The sequence below is a fragment of the Clupea harengus genome, chromosome 13 (assembly GCF_900700415.2).
Source record: "Clupea harengus chromosome 13, Ch_v2.0.2, whole genome shotgun sequence".
NCBI lineage: Eukaryota > Metazoa > Chordata > Actinopteri > Clupeiformes > Clupeidae > Clupea > Clupea harengus.
This window is the reverse complement of record NC_045164.1, coordinates 6,509,596-6,524,595: the sequence shown is the minus strand read 5'-3', so window position 1 is coordinate 6,524,595 and position 15,000 is coordinate 6,509,596. Positions and strand designations below refer to the sequence as shown.

At 46.4% G+C, this 15,000-nt stretch overlaps 1 protein-coding gene across 1 annotated transcript in view; it reads right to left on the bottom strand.

The window, feature by feature from the left end:
* Positions 1-15,000, bottom strand: part of col13a1 (collagen, type XIII, alpha 1) — a 116,722-nt gene that overhangs the window by 50,183 nt on the left and 51,539 nt on the right. The window contains exons 4-7 of the mRNA XM_031579553.2: positions 12,238-12,264; positions 7,473-7,508; positions 5,645-5,671; positions 1,727-1,777 (exon numbers count right to left, since the gene is read on the bottom strand). Of these exons, the coding sequence (XP_031435413.1) occupies positions 1,727-1,777; positions 5,645-5,671; positions 7,473-7,508; positions 12,238-12,264 (141 nt within the window). The remainder of the gene's footprint in view (positions 1-1,726; positions 1,778-5,644; positions 5,672-7,472; positions 7,509-12,237; positions 12,265-15,000) is intronic.

The window sequence follows — 15,000 nt, the reverse complement described above, 5'->3', positions numbered from 1 at the left end:
TGCAGTAGTAGTGGGTTGAGCTGCACATAGTGTGCCTCTGTGCTGCTTGCTGCTGCTACTACGTGCGTGTGTGTGTGTGTGGGTGTGTGTGTGTGTGTGTGTGTGAGATGGAGAAACCAGATGGTGCGTATTCTCCTCTCTTCTGTTCAGGAGTTGCAGGCAGCCATCAGACTGAGCCCTTCCCACAGGGAGGCATGGGAAACCACACAACATACACACACTCACACACACACTCACACACACACACACACACACACTCTCTCTCTCTCTCTCTCTCTCACACACACACACACACACGGCCCTCTAGCCCCCTTTCATGGACCTAATCACAGAGGAAATTACACTTCTGAAAAGCAGAAGGAAAGGCTAGACTTCTGTCTTTTCAGTGGCATTCAAAATAAGAGAGTGGAAGAGAAAGAGTAAGAGAGAGACAGAGAAAGAGAGAGAGAAATGGAGAAGAATTGAGAGGGGAGAGAGGGAATAGAAAGGTAGAGAGATGAGAAAAATGAGATAAATGTGAGAAACAGAGACTAGTGCCAGTGTGGCTAAAGGCCCCATTTCATTACTCTTCCTCCATTTACAGATACAGCAGCTGTGCAATCAGCCACCACTGTTACACACACACACACACACACACAAACACACACACACACACACACACATACATACAACCCATCCATGCACACACACAACCACAGCACATGCAAACCCCCACACCACACCTTCCACAGACACTAACCCAGCCACTTAATCTCACAAACAGACACACTCACACACACACGCACACACACACACACACACACACACACACACACACACACACACACACACACACACACACACACACACACACACACACACACACAGTATTTCTCATTCTTTGTCTGTTCTCAGGGCAGTGTGAGTCCAGACAGACACTGATTGCAGGCGAATCAGAGCTTTCATCTCCTCACACATCCTTAAGTAGTTCCATACAACAACACTCAGTCCATTTCAGTCTGCTTCCATTACATCAGTAGTATGCAGTGTGAAAGTCTGTGCATGTGTGTCTCTGTGTGTGTGTGTTTGTGTGTGTGTGAGTTTATGTGTGTGTCTGTAAATGTGTGTGAGTTGGTATGTGTATGTGTGTGGGTATATATATGTGTGTGTGTGTGTGTGTGTGTGTGTGTGTGTGTGTGTGTGTTAATGCATAAGTGTGTGAGCATGAGTGTGTGTGCAAACGCATACGTGTGTGTGTGTGTGTGTGTCTGCCGGTGGATATTTTTCGTTCAGAGAGGCACCCCTTCCAGGATGAAAAGTGGTTCACATAGAGAAGATGTCTGCCTCTGTTTGTTTCAAGTCTACCTCAGCTATGAAAGACCATCATGTGATTTCAATCACCGCATTGAAAAAATATTCTCTTGAATTTAACGAGCCTGGAAACTATTCAAGGTTATCTAATGCTGTGATGTTTCTGAGATGCTGCAAGAATAACACACCCACACACACACATACACACACACACACACACACACACACAACTGATGACTGGAAAACAGAGAGTGAGAAAGAGAGTGAGACAGTGAAAAAGGGAGATGAGGTATTTTTAGTTGAAGGGAAGGAGCTCTGAGAGGCTGTTATTTGAAGGGAAATGGGACATTTGGTAGAAGGTAAAGACAGATGAGGGTGTTTTAGTTGAAGGGGAAGATGAATGGGGGGTTTATTAGCGGAGGGTGAAGGCACTTACAGGAGGTCCACGTGGGCCAATGATAGACAGACCAGGTTCCCCTGGCGCCCCCTAGAGACAGACAGAGAGAAAGACAGAGGGTGAGAAAAGACTCAACAGAGAGAAGTAAACAGAGAACAGAGAAAGCTAACTGTTTCCCCTTAAGCCGCTACACCACAAAGCTGGACCACATCTAACATCTAACATCCGGCCTCCAGGAGAAGAAGAAGGGGAGGCTGCTGCTGTTGCATCTGAGCTGTGAGAGACTTCCCATTCAGAGCCTCCATTTAAAACAGCTCATAAAGACTAACACATAATCACACACGCTGCGCTGCACTGTGCTGCTTCATCTTGAGCTGTCCTCGTGGTCAGACGTCACGTAACACAAAGCTCAGCGGATCTCCTCACGCTCTGAGGGTTTGGCAGATTTCAACCAAACTCCAGCCAACTCGGGCCTCCTGTCGGGGGGCTGTGTTTAGGGTTTCAGGCCCCCCGACAGCTCCACGCAGGAGGCAGGGAGCGCTGCTGAAGAAACAGGAGAGCCCCCCTACACACACACACAGACACACATGGACACACACGGACACGCACACACACAGACACACGCACAGACACACGCACACACACACACACATACAGCCTCTGAGGGCTGCTACTCTGACGGCAATGCTGTATGATTTGCATGCGGTCAGGCGAGCAGTCAGGTCACTCCACACTCCACACCAACCACAGAAGAACCAGCAGACCAGACCAAACTACACCAGATCAAACTGGATCCAGACTAGACCAGACCAGACCAAACTACACCAGATCAAACTGGATTCAGACTAGACCAGACCACACCAAGGTATACTAGGTTAGACTACACTAGACCAGACAATACCTGAAGACTAGACTAAAATGGACTAGACTAGTCAACACCTGATTACAGCTATGTATGGTAAGTATGGCAAGATTACACCACAATATGTTAAGATTACACCATACCCACCCACTCCAGAGAAGACAAGACAAGACAAGACAAGACAAGACAAGACTGCAACACAACACAACCATCCACACCAGAGAAAACCAGACCAGACTAGATCCAGACCAACCTAGACTACACCAGATCCAAACTATGCTAGGCCAGACCAGACTATATCCACTCCAGAGCAGACCGGGGTTTCTGCAGTTTTGTCTTTCCAGCACTTTCCTTAATGAGGCCGCAGCCCAGTGTGCAGCGGTGTGCAGCTGAAACTCTATCAGCGGGGCCATCTCCGGGCTGCCCCATACATCCATCACAAACCAGGTGATGTTAATGTTTCTCAGCAGTGAGGGGGGAGGGGGGATCTGTGGTAGATGTAGGAGCCAGGAGAGTCAATAGCAGCCTGTGGTTGGCAAGGGGGAGCTGCTGGGGTAGTTGGGGTAGTGGTAGGTCTGTGGGGGGAGGGGGGGCACTTCGAGGAGAGAAAGCGGAGGAAAATAGCTGGAGAGGCTGTGGTTAACCTGCTGTGGCCTTGAGTGAGATTCCTAAGCTGAATGAACAGAGAGGCTGAGGATGGTGTTACAGCTGTGGGGGTCTACACGGAAAACCATCATTTAACTACAACACACACACACACACACACACACACACACACACACACACACACACACAAAAACAAGGAACAAGTATGCACACGAAAACATAAAGATTTGCATGCACACGCACACACACACACACACACACACACACACACAAACACACACACACACACTCCCTCTCTATCTGTGTATACGCCAGAATATGGAACATGAGGGAGGGAGCGAGATTAGATGAGTTTAGCAGACTTCCTCTCCTCTTCTTCAGCCCTCCCTCTCCTGTTCCCATCATAGTGGAGTAACTAGGACTCAGAGCTTCATCCGCGGCTTCAACAATCCATCATCCATCCCTTCTTCTTCACTCTTCTCTTCTCCATTTTTTCCCTTCTTGTCACGTCGTCTGGCTTTCTCCACACTCTGCCACCCCAAAATATCCCTCAAGATTTATTTTGTTTGGAGAGGGGAATCTGGCAAGTGGTCCTCCTCCCCTTCTCTCACTCCATCTCTCTCTCTCTCTCTCTCTGGCTGGCTGGCCCAGCCTGAGGGGTTGCTTTGATTCTTAATGAAGATCTACGGCCAGCATCTCTCTCTCCATCAGTCGTTCTCTCAAAAGGAAGCCCATGGTTAACCGCACATAAAGAAACCGGAGAGCACCCAGCTCTCCTCAAACAATCGGAGTGGAGAAACCAGAGGCCTGATAGATTGCTTTGGAGCGGGATCTGTGCGGTACTTCCAGAGGACACCCTTTCGTGCTAGACCATGTCTGTGTGTGTGCATAGCACAGCGCAGACTTGGTGGTCACATTACCGCGCTCCACAGGGCTTTTTTTCCCAGAATCCCCTCAATGCCAGACATGGAACAACGCCTCACTGGCTCACGCTACCCTGGAGGTCCGGTTCTTCACTTACGGCACACATTCCGGTGACAGAGACTGATGCGAAAAATGTTCCCCTCCGCCGTGTCCTTGTCCCTCTCTCTTTCTGTCATTCCCTCTCTCCCTCTCTTTTTTTTCTCTCCCTCATGTTCTTCCTGTCTTCCCTCGTTACTGTGGTCTCCCTAGACCTACCCATCACAAACCAGTCTCCATTCGATGGCAGGGAACTCCACAGATCGGAACTGAGCCACGCCTGGCCCACATGTGGCTATTTCTCTCAACTGCTGGGTCACAACGCAACCTCTTTAGTGGGTCGACAGCAGTGCCAAAAAAGGGAACGCTGTTTTGTTTCAACCGCACACCAAGCTACTATGCTACGGGTCACAAAGACATTTTAAATCTACAACCTGCAATAACTACGACCACAGAATGTAGTTGGGAGAAGCCTGATATCTGGTAGGACTTCATAGGACTTTCTACAGCTCAATTTTATGGTCCAAATGGGTCTTGAAAACATCAGTGCACACCGTCTGCATAATCTTCCTCCCCTCTGAGTGTACTTGCTTTGGGGAGTCCTACAGAGGTCTGCAAACAATGATTTTGAACAGGGCCACTTTACAGGGACTAAACTCAGGTAATTCAACCATTGTGGGAAATGGCTTCTACAATGTGACCCCAAGGCCTTCTTAAAATGAGAGACCTCTTCCCAGCCAATATAAACCACGTCTACCTGTGAAAATGGTTGCCTCTTTAACACCCAGGTAACCCCTGAATGAGAGCAAAATCTCGACCAACAACCCCTACACACACACACACACACACACACACACACACACACACACACACACACACACAGACAGCTGCCCCTGACATGGATTTGGGCCAGATCAGGGCTAGATTTGTTCCTGACACAGAGGGCGTGGGAGTCCTGGTCCCCCGCAGCTGAACCATGCCGGGGCCTACAGAGAGTCCTGAACCGTGTCTGGGGCCTGGAGAGAGTCCCTGAGTGCCTGGTAGAGCACCTTGTGCATAAACACCCATGCATGCATAACCATGTGGGAATGAACCCGAGCCATGGCACACACAGACACACACACAGGAAAACAAGCGCTCCTCAATCCACAGCCCAGAAAAAAAACAGCATCGTAAAAAGACTCCGGAGATTCAACATGGGAACATGGATTCAACTGAGGGAAAATCTGGTCCTCAGACTTTCAGACTGATCTTATGTGTAACATCTAGTAGTGCTCTGATCCATAAGACTATTCACTAAAACTAGACCTGCTTTCTCAAACTATTTGAAGTACAATATAAAACTCACACTATAACTTCTACTAGAAACCACACACTCCACACTAATACTGACTGTGTAGCAAACAAGCAACCTACCCTATGAGAAACACACACACATCCCACTGACACCTGGACACACACACACGCACACACCTGGTGTCTGTGGCCCTCAACCTCCCATCCTAACACACACACAGACACACACTTACCTTGTCCCCCAGCCGTCCATTTAACCCCTGGACAGTCCCGGCAGACAGAGTGGCATGCACAGTGAGGTGAGGGAGAGACACAAAGAGAGGAAGTGGGGGTTAGGGAAGTATGGAGAGGACACACGGACCAGAGCATGCAAGCCGCCTCTGAGGAGGGCAGAGGTCAAAGGTGAAAAGGTAACAAAGTCACCAGGAGGCACAGGAGAGGGAGGGGGCAAAGAGGAGGGGGCCAGAAGTGTTTTTATTTATTTATTCCCTTTTTAATTGGTCTGAACGCTAAAGTGTCTTAAAAATCACCCAGACTACTGGGAGTAATAGGGACGGCAATGAAGAAAAATTGTCTGACTTTTCTCACAGACCGGACTGGCCGGCATTAAAAGGCGGTCGGAGAGGGAACGAGGGAACGAGGGAGCGAGGGAGCGAGGGATAAGTCATGAAAGAAAAAACAACAACGCTTAGGCCTTCCCTGAGAGGATCCAACGTTACTCGGTAGGATCTCCTGACCGTGTGAAATATGGAGCACTCAGGCGGATCGCACAGTGGGGACCACACAGCCAGGGAACTGCTAACGAGGGGGAGGGCGGGAGGTGACCGGGAGAAGGGGTAATGTGTGTGTGTCAGTGTGTGTGTGTGTGTGTGGGGGGGGGGCATTCTCAGATAGGGCTGACGTCCACAGTCAGGTTAGAGGAGGGATCCGAGTGTGTGCAGGGGTTGAAAGTTTGAATTCATACATCCAGCAGTGCTGATGCCGAATGGCCAAGGACACAAATCTCAGTTAATAAGGAGATACGCCTCAATGCTCAACTTCTTGGGGGTGGTGAGTTAAGCCCTCTACTGCTTTTCTCATCTTATCATAAAATATGTCTTTGCGTACTGAACTTCGGAGAAAAAAACACACATTCTGGTCACCGTCCAGAGATGCTTTTCCAAATCTGGTGCGCAACTAGATGTCGATTTCCGCCACTCGAAGGAGGCTTTGGGGACCATAGAGACCAACCCTCCCAAGTCTTTTGTTTAAATCTTCACTGATAAAACATGTGCGGATGGATCCACATCCAAAATAAAATCATTTTGAAATATTAGGAAGCTAAATTTTCAATGTTTCTCGTAAAATCAGACAGAAAAAAGCTGCTGAATTTCAGGCCTCCTGGAAACAATGCTGCGTCGTCGCCATAGAAACCCTAATGGGGTAAATTATGGGATATTAAAGCATTCATGAGGACACTATAAGGCATTCCTGGGGCACAGACTGCTCTGCTGCTGTGGGATAAAGTGCTGATGGCTATTGGCCTCGTGTGGGTGATGATATGATCTTAATGGCGTTTACACACATCAAGGGGTCACCTGTACCGTGTGGGTTTGTGGAATGTCATGGACACAAAATGTTAGAAGCAAATGAAATCAAAAGCACAAAAGCAAAAGTTTTCATTTGATTTATAAGCCATTTGATAATAAGATGATTGGCTGTGACAATAAGCTTGTTGAACATAGGATTTGTTTTTTACTGTTTTGTCCTCCTCCACTAACAACTCTGTGGAATCATCACAGCCCCTGAGAGAAAGTTTATGACCATGGCAATGGGTGTCTGGCACAACAAACCAAAGACAGACTTTTTGTTTGTGGCTAGATTACTAAGTCCCATAGTAACACCCCACTCAGCCCATGAAGGTAAAACTCAGGCTGCAGGCCCATGGGCTGTTCTAGAACATAACATTCTAGAAACACATTCTAGAAGCTTTAACAATCTGGATGTTTTTATGGCAACAACAAGTTCCACACGGCTAATTCAATATTCTAGAAGGTTCTACAGCATTCTGGAAGCACTCACCATTCGTCCAGGTATCCCCATGCTTCCTTTGTCCCCCTAATGATCAAAGCAAAGTGAGTTGAAAGAATGGTGAGGAGGGGCTCTGTCACAAAGGATCTCTAGCATCTCCAGCCAAGACAAGCAGCTTGTCCTCACAAACATCACCACCCTCACCAGGGCTTGCTGCTACCCCAGCAACTATTTACCACCTAATGAGAACACTTCCAGTGCATGACCACTTCAGAAGAAATCATATGCACATTGATAATGCATTGTGTGTCCAGTATAATGCTTTGAAATGCAAGGTTTTGCTACAGCTACAGGCTTGTGAGCACTATGCATCATGCACATAAGAGATGCACATGCCTGTTAATTATTATCCTGTTCTTTTCTATGCACAGGAAAAGTTTTCAATCAGCTGTATCTGAGAGGTTGAGAGTATGTGATGTCAAGCAGAGCAGAGTGGCTTCCTACTACTACCAAGCAAAGAGTTGTAGATGAGGCACTGTATTTATTCTAGGATTGGAAACCATAGATGTGGCCATGGCCTTAATCCTGCCAAAGCCAGTGGTGAAGATGTGATCAAACACAAAATGATGCAGATGTCTTCCATTTGAGTGCAGAGAGGGTCGTTTTTGTGGTTAGCAACCAAGCATCACTGTTGATTAATTTAACTTAATTAATGTTAATTTACATTCCGTGAAGGTCATTAAATAGTCATATGTTTTCCAGCTACTGAAGCCACTTAAAAAATAGTTCTGTTTTTAGTCTGTTTTAGAGCTTTCACAGATTTCATGGCTCTTCTCCAAGTTCACTTCAATACGTCAGCCTCCATGATTAATGTCACACTCAGAAACATCAGACAAGAAGGTAATGTATTCTACCTCATACTAGCTGCCTTTGATGTCAGGCTGAGGTAAAATTGGGTGTGTGGTTTTAACGTGGTTTTATAAAAAGAACACGCTGGCGGGCTGAGGTAACTCGGTGTATTCGGTTTAGTGTGACACACAGCGGAACCTGTGGTTCTACGAGCGGGACTTGTGGTCTTCCCTTAGGAAACTCTGGTTCTGTGCATCTAATTAGGGGGTTCCTGTCCTTTGTGTGTAGTCTGAAGGTAACAGATTTAACTGCCCTTTAGACAGACAGGGAAATGTTGAGGAACATAAATATCCATTTGGGTGGCCATAGTGGTCTATTTAATCTATTTAATCTCCATTTGTGAAATACATTGGTATAGATCTGTTAGTGTAAATAGATAAATTATGTCTTATTATTATTGTATTTTTACATACAAAGAGGAACATTTGGATCAAAAACTGTTTAAAGATGTTAAAGAATAGGCCTATGATTGATATCATTTGACTGTACCTAAAATATAAAAAGGTCTGGTCTGATGTCAATAAACCTTTCTGTAAGCGCACTCTCAGTATCAGTATAAAATATAGGAATGGTGATGTTAGGCTACCACTAAAGGAAGAGAGAATATTAAAATGAATTAATTAATAAGCATGGACTATTCTTTTCCCAATTCTTACATTAAATGGGAATTCATTTACATTGTAAAATGTTACAATATATATCGATATTAATGATGTTATGGCTAGGAGGACCAAACTAGCTTGCATTATCTAGCCGTGGCGTAATTTGAGTTGCTCTGATATTCTGCTCAAACCACGCTAGCTAGCTCGACAGTTTAATCGAACCTGAGCTATGTTAGCAACGGTTAGCTTTTAGTAAATTCGACATGTATGTTGTCTAAGCTGAATATTAGACAAATTTACATTAAATTATGAAACAAATAAGGTCTCTGTGTCGGTAGCTTTAGAGAAAACCCACTGATAGGATGAAGGGAAACCAAGTGAAACTTTGGAAGTTGCTACATTTTCTATACTCTCCATCTGCAAATAGTCTAGAGTTATTAGATCTAGTGGTATGAGTGTAACCATGTTTTAGTCATTGTTTGAATTATTAAGACTGATAATTGTAAAAAATATATACATTGTTAAAGATGGATAGTGAGTTTGGGCGAACGATGAAGATTGATCAAAAGCACCATTAATCTGCACACATACAGTGAAATTATAAGTCTCTCCTGTGCAAGGCAGACAGCATGTGTGTGTGTGTGTGTGTGAGACAGAGAGAGTCCTTACTGGGAGCAAACACACGTTTGTGTGTGTGTGTGGGTGTGTGTGTGTGTGTGTGTGCGCATGTGTGTGTGTTAGTTCTGACATGTTTTTGTGTGTGTGCGAGTCCTGACTGCAAGCAGACGTTTGAGGCTGCCAGACAGTAATGACTTACAGTGAGTTACTACTACGTGAAGGAGCTCATGCCTGAGGTGAGTTTTTATGGGGCCTCCTCCTCCTTGCAGGGGCCTCAGGAGGTGACCGCCCACGCGGTGACAGATTTTTGACGACTCACTCTGAGGATGCATCATGGAAACGCGCGCAGGAGTGTGTCTGTGTGTGGGGGAGGTGGCCAAGACGGGGAGTAGTAGGGTTGCTATAGGCTCTCGTAAGTCACCTAAACCGATCTCAGCAAACATCTGCTACAGCACAGTTCCAGTGTCAGGCCAGGAGATAGAGGGACCGTACAGAGCTATTTCCTTATAGTGTTCATTTTCTTCTGTTTGGGGCTGTCCGTGCTGGGTGACAGGGCTACTTCCTTATAGTGTTCATTTTCTGTCTTTTTTTTTATTTAGGACTAGTGGATTTTACACTAGAAGTGTAAGCGTGACTTTACAGTTCCCTTTCTTATATCAGATGGTTTGAAAGCATTCTGAAATGATCAAATGGGTTCTAAAATCTGATCTATCTGAATTTTATCTTCTGTTGTCTTTCATGAGTCTGTTCCTGATGTATCTGAAGCACTGTAATCCCCATAGGGCTTGGGCCGAGTCCGACTGTAAACTGCCTGCACATCTAATTCCCCAGGGCTAGCTCTCTTCACCGCGGCTCATTAGAGAACAGTAGTGCTCTGTTGCGGCTCAGACGCTGCTCCCTCATCAAGGCTCTGGCCTCTGGAGAGAGAGTGAGAGAGTGAGAGAGAGAGAGTGAGAGAGAGAGAGAGAGACAGAGAGAGAGAGAGCTTGGCTGGGGCCCTGTCCAGGGTCCTGATGGGAGAACAGCAGTCATCTCTTCATGACGCTCTTTATCCTGCAGCTGGACTCTAATCTCACCTCTACTGCCCTGAGGCAGCAGCTGCTACGCTCATGTTGCTGATATGCTAATGCAGTTACAGCTGAGTCACAGCGCTCTTTAAGAGCTTCTTATGATCACTAATGTGCATGTTTGATTGGTCATGTCTTATGGAATGCTGATGTCATAAATCTGGCCCTGGTCAAGAAGGTACACATTTAGCCTCGCTCTGTGATCATGGCTTGTTCTATAAGCTGCTAGAGTTTGGCATTGAAAACTACCTCACTAGCCTGCTATATTGTGTTGGTACTCTTTTTAAGGGAATTTCCTGGGTTTATGCTAAATGCTTTTCTAAGCAAAAGTTGACGTTTTTATGCCACATGCCACTCTACATGCTGAACTCATTGAAGTACTAATTATTACAATCTTTATGACAAACACCTGTAGCCTTTTTTATAGGATAAAACATAAACATGGTCGAAGTTTCATACACAAACAAATAAGCATCTGTGTGCTTCCAGGGCCAGTGCATCATGGGAACTAACACCATGGGGCCCTGGAGTGGAAGAGTGAAACTTTATTGTGCAAAACCACATCCTTACATTCTGTCAAGAGAACTTATGATTTCATTTCCAGGGCTTTTGACGCTGCAATCAATCAAATTCCTTGGCAGTGAAACAACCTAGCTTTGACCAAACCTGTCAACTAATCCTTTGCAACTCCTGAACTGGCCGACCCTGACGTTTTCTGTTCTCTCCTACCCCGTTCCCCCACCCCGCCCCTCTCTCTGTCTCTCTCTCTCTCTTTCATCCCCCCCCCCTCTCTCTTTCTCTCATTCCGTGTTAAGTGTTGAGCAAACCTGTCAGGACTAAGAGGGACTTGGCAGACAGAGAATGGCAGTAGAGATCTGAGTTCACATCTAAGATGGCCTCCCTTGAACAAGCTGTGATAGAGACCATATGTGTGTGCATCCCAGTTAGTAACATTATAGGCTAAAAGAGAGTTAGAAAAGCTCAGAGGGGAGGAGAACATACCCAGACCTGTGCAATGAAGAGCACTTCTTTCGACCAAATGCAAGATGAATACCATTGCCAAAGCACTTAACCATCAGATCAAAGTAGTCTCTAACTTTGGGTGAACTGCCATGATGACAACACCTGATCTGATCTGAGTTGATCTGAGCATGACTGAATACGAAACCATTCTTACCGTACTTTGGTGAAATGGATCCAAATTGTGGGTTGAACTTTGGCTTGTGTGCACTTTTATTGGCCATTTGACTGATGTATCTCTGAGCTGATTGGCTCTCCACACTAACTGAGATGTGCTCCTGCCCACCCCGCCAAGAATTGCTCTCTGTGTGCCTGACCTAAGAAGCTGTCAGTGGTCCAATCACGGAACCTAGAACTCTTTAAGAATCGGACGGTTGGGTAAACAATGGTTTGAGCTCAGGGCCAAATAGGATTCAGAAAACTAAACAGCTTCTTATGAGAGACACTACAGATCACAAATTAATCTCAAATGAAGACTCAGAAGAAGACAAACACACACACACACATGAACACACAGGCAAAGGGAAGAAAGAGAGGACATGAGAATGGACAGACTAAAAGACAAACGGACAGACAAGACATCAGTTAAAGGACAGTTACCGGAAAGCCAGAACGCCCAGGTGGACCCTGAAAAAGGGTGAGAGAAAACAAAAAAGTACAAAATAGAAAGAGTGAACTTTGACAACATCACAGAAGAAAATAGGTTTAAATCTCTAGGCCAGAAATCACCACACAATTTGCCAAGCCATAATAAAATTAAAAACAACTTTTAGCTACACTTTGACATTGACTAGATTTGAACAATTACAGTTACAATTACATTTTCATCTTTTTTTGAACAATGCAACAGAAATAAATGCATTTTATTTTGGCAAGGCTTATGGGTGTGCACAGGCAAACATGAAGGTCACACACAGCATTCCACATCAGAGACCACCACATGTTGCATCACCAAGACAGTTTTTTATGTTGAGGAGGACTCAAATTTAAAGGAATTTAGAGGAAGTTAAATGTTGTAACCATGATTGATATATGGAATTTGACAATGAAATACAAGTCAATACACTCTCCTCAGCATAAAAGGTGATCCATATTACTTTGTAACAGACAAACTTTTAAATTGTTCAGACATGCAAAGAGAGTTCTTTTTGAAGAAAGTTTTAAGCAAACAATGAGTTAGCTTCCAGTCACCCCCAAAATCTGTATTCTGCAGACTCACTAAGCCTCTCTCGGAAAAGGCAATGATCTGCCACCACACCGACAAAAAAAATCAGCGTCAAACAAACGCTGCCTGCTTCAGGAAGTGGATTATCTCTGCGGTCTGAGATGACCCCGTGACCTTTCTCACACGAGCGCTCGGCGGGCCAGAGAGGGGCAAACACCAGCAGGGGGTTCATCTCTTCACAGCTCTGTTGCCAAGCGCACGGCCGTCACCACGGAGATCAAAGCAGAGAGGGGAAACAGGTGATGTTTGTCTGAGGCACCACGCTGAAGGGCATGTGGACTCAGTGGACAAGATCAAGTGCTGATTGGCTCCCACTCATTCACAATGCTACAATGAGCTGTGTGTATGCAGGAGTCCCTCTGTGTGTGTGTGTGTGTGTGTATTTCTGGTCATGTGTGTGCTCTAAGTGTGTGCGCTAGAGTGTGTGTTATTCCTGGTCTGCTGTTGAAAATGCGACGTCCTGAGAGACCAGGCCTCTACTTTGAGTAATAATAAACCAGTGGCTATCTCTACGAGCGGCCGGCTCTGTGATCCCTCCTTATCTCCACGCCATTTAGCTGCTGCCCAGAGCACAGCCCCAGGGGCCAAAGCCAAAGGGCCGAACCCAGGGGACCCGTCTCAAATAGAGACCACCGGGGCCCCACAGTAACCTGAACCACTGGGCCACAGGATCAGGGAGACTGAGACAAGAAGACAGCGATAAGACAGGGTATATGCTTGTGGACGGGTATAAGACTGTCACAGTGTGTCTGTCTGTGTGTGTGTGTGTGTGTGTGTGTGTGTGAGTGTGTGGTGATGCTCTTGAAAAATAGTAATGTGTGTGAAACTCATGGCGTGCTGTTTAGGGTTGAGTGGAATCAGGGTAAGGGGCATATGTCATGGAACATGCGTATATGTGTGTGTGTGCGTGCACGTATGTGTGAGTGTGTGTGTGCGCATATGTGTGTGTGTGATGGGGTAAGCAGTAAGGTGTCCCTGGTGACCTAGGTGTTAAAAGGCCGCAGGCCTGCAAATGGTCCCTTTTCACAGGACATTAGTGTATACATGTGTGAATATGTGTGTGTGTGAGTGAGCATGTGTGTGCACGTGTGAGTGTGCGCACTTGAATGGTTTTTAGTGTGTTGGTATGTACATATGCCTGTGTATGTGTATTGTATGTGTGTGTGTGTGCGTGTGTATCACAGGGGACAGCGTCTGAGTGTGAACAGGCTCCTAATGGGTGCCTTCTCATGGGGTCCCCCTGGCCAATCCTTCACCCCCCCACCCCCCCCCCCCCCACCCCCCAGGGGTCCAGTTTGGGAGGGGGGCCCCGTGGGGTCAGCCAGCGGAAGAAACCCCTCATTTGGTTTCCACGGTAGCCAACACACATGTCTCTCATTTAGGGCCGTCTGTGCCTCCAGGGGCTGCTGGGTAAAGTGGGCCGCTGCGGGGCGGGGAGCTCTGCTCCCAGAGGATCGTGGGTAGCCAGACTAGCCCTGACTTCCTGATCCCCTGGTGTTTACCCTCTCTGCTGCAGTCCAGCCAGGGCTCATGTTCCAGCCTTATTTGTCTCCAGTATAAACGCTCTCCAGGATCAGATGTCTACACACACATGTTTGAGTGCTTCTGGAGAGAAATCAATAGCTGAAAGAACACCGATCAGTCATGTCCAACTCCAATCATACCTCCATTTTTAACCACCTTCCATCTCCCTCTCTCTCTCGCTCTCTCTCTCTCTTTGTCTATATTTTTCTCCATCTCTCTCTCTCACACCTCTATGCCTCTACCTCTCTCTTTCTCTATCTCCCTCCACCTCACCCTCTCTCCTGTTCTCTATCGCCATCTCTCTCTATATATCTCTCTCTCCCCCACTATCTTTCTCTCTCTACATCTCTCTCTCTATTACTCTCTCTCTCTCTCCCACTCTCTGATTGCTTCAGGCTGCTGGCAGTGTTTGGCCACAGGTAGAGGTCAGAGGTCAGATGTCCTGCCCCAGCTGCAGTGACCCGTGGGGAGTGACAGATTATTATGTCTGTGGAGTGTTCTGCTCTGCGCTCCTTTCCGACAGGAACAGGAAAGGGCCAATTTGTGTGCCTCTTGTACAGTTGCGCTCACACGCGTAATTGTGTTATCATAATAGGCTTGTGTCAACAGAGAGC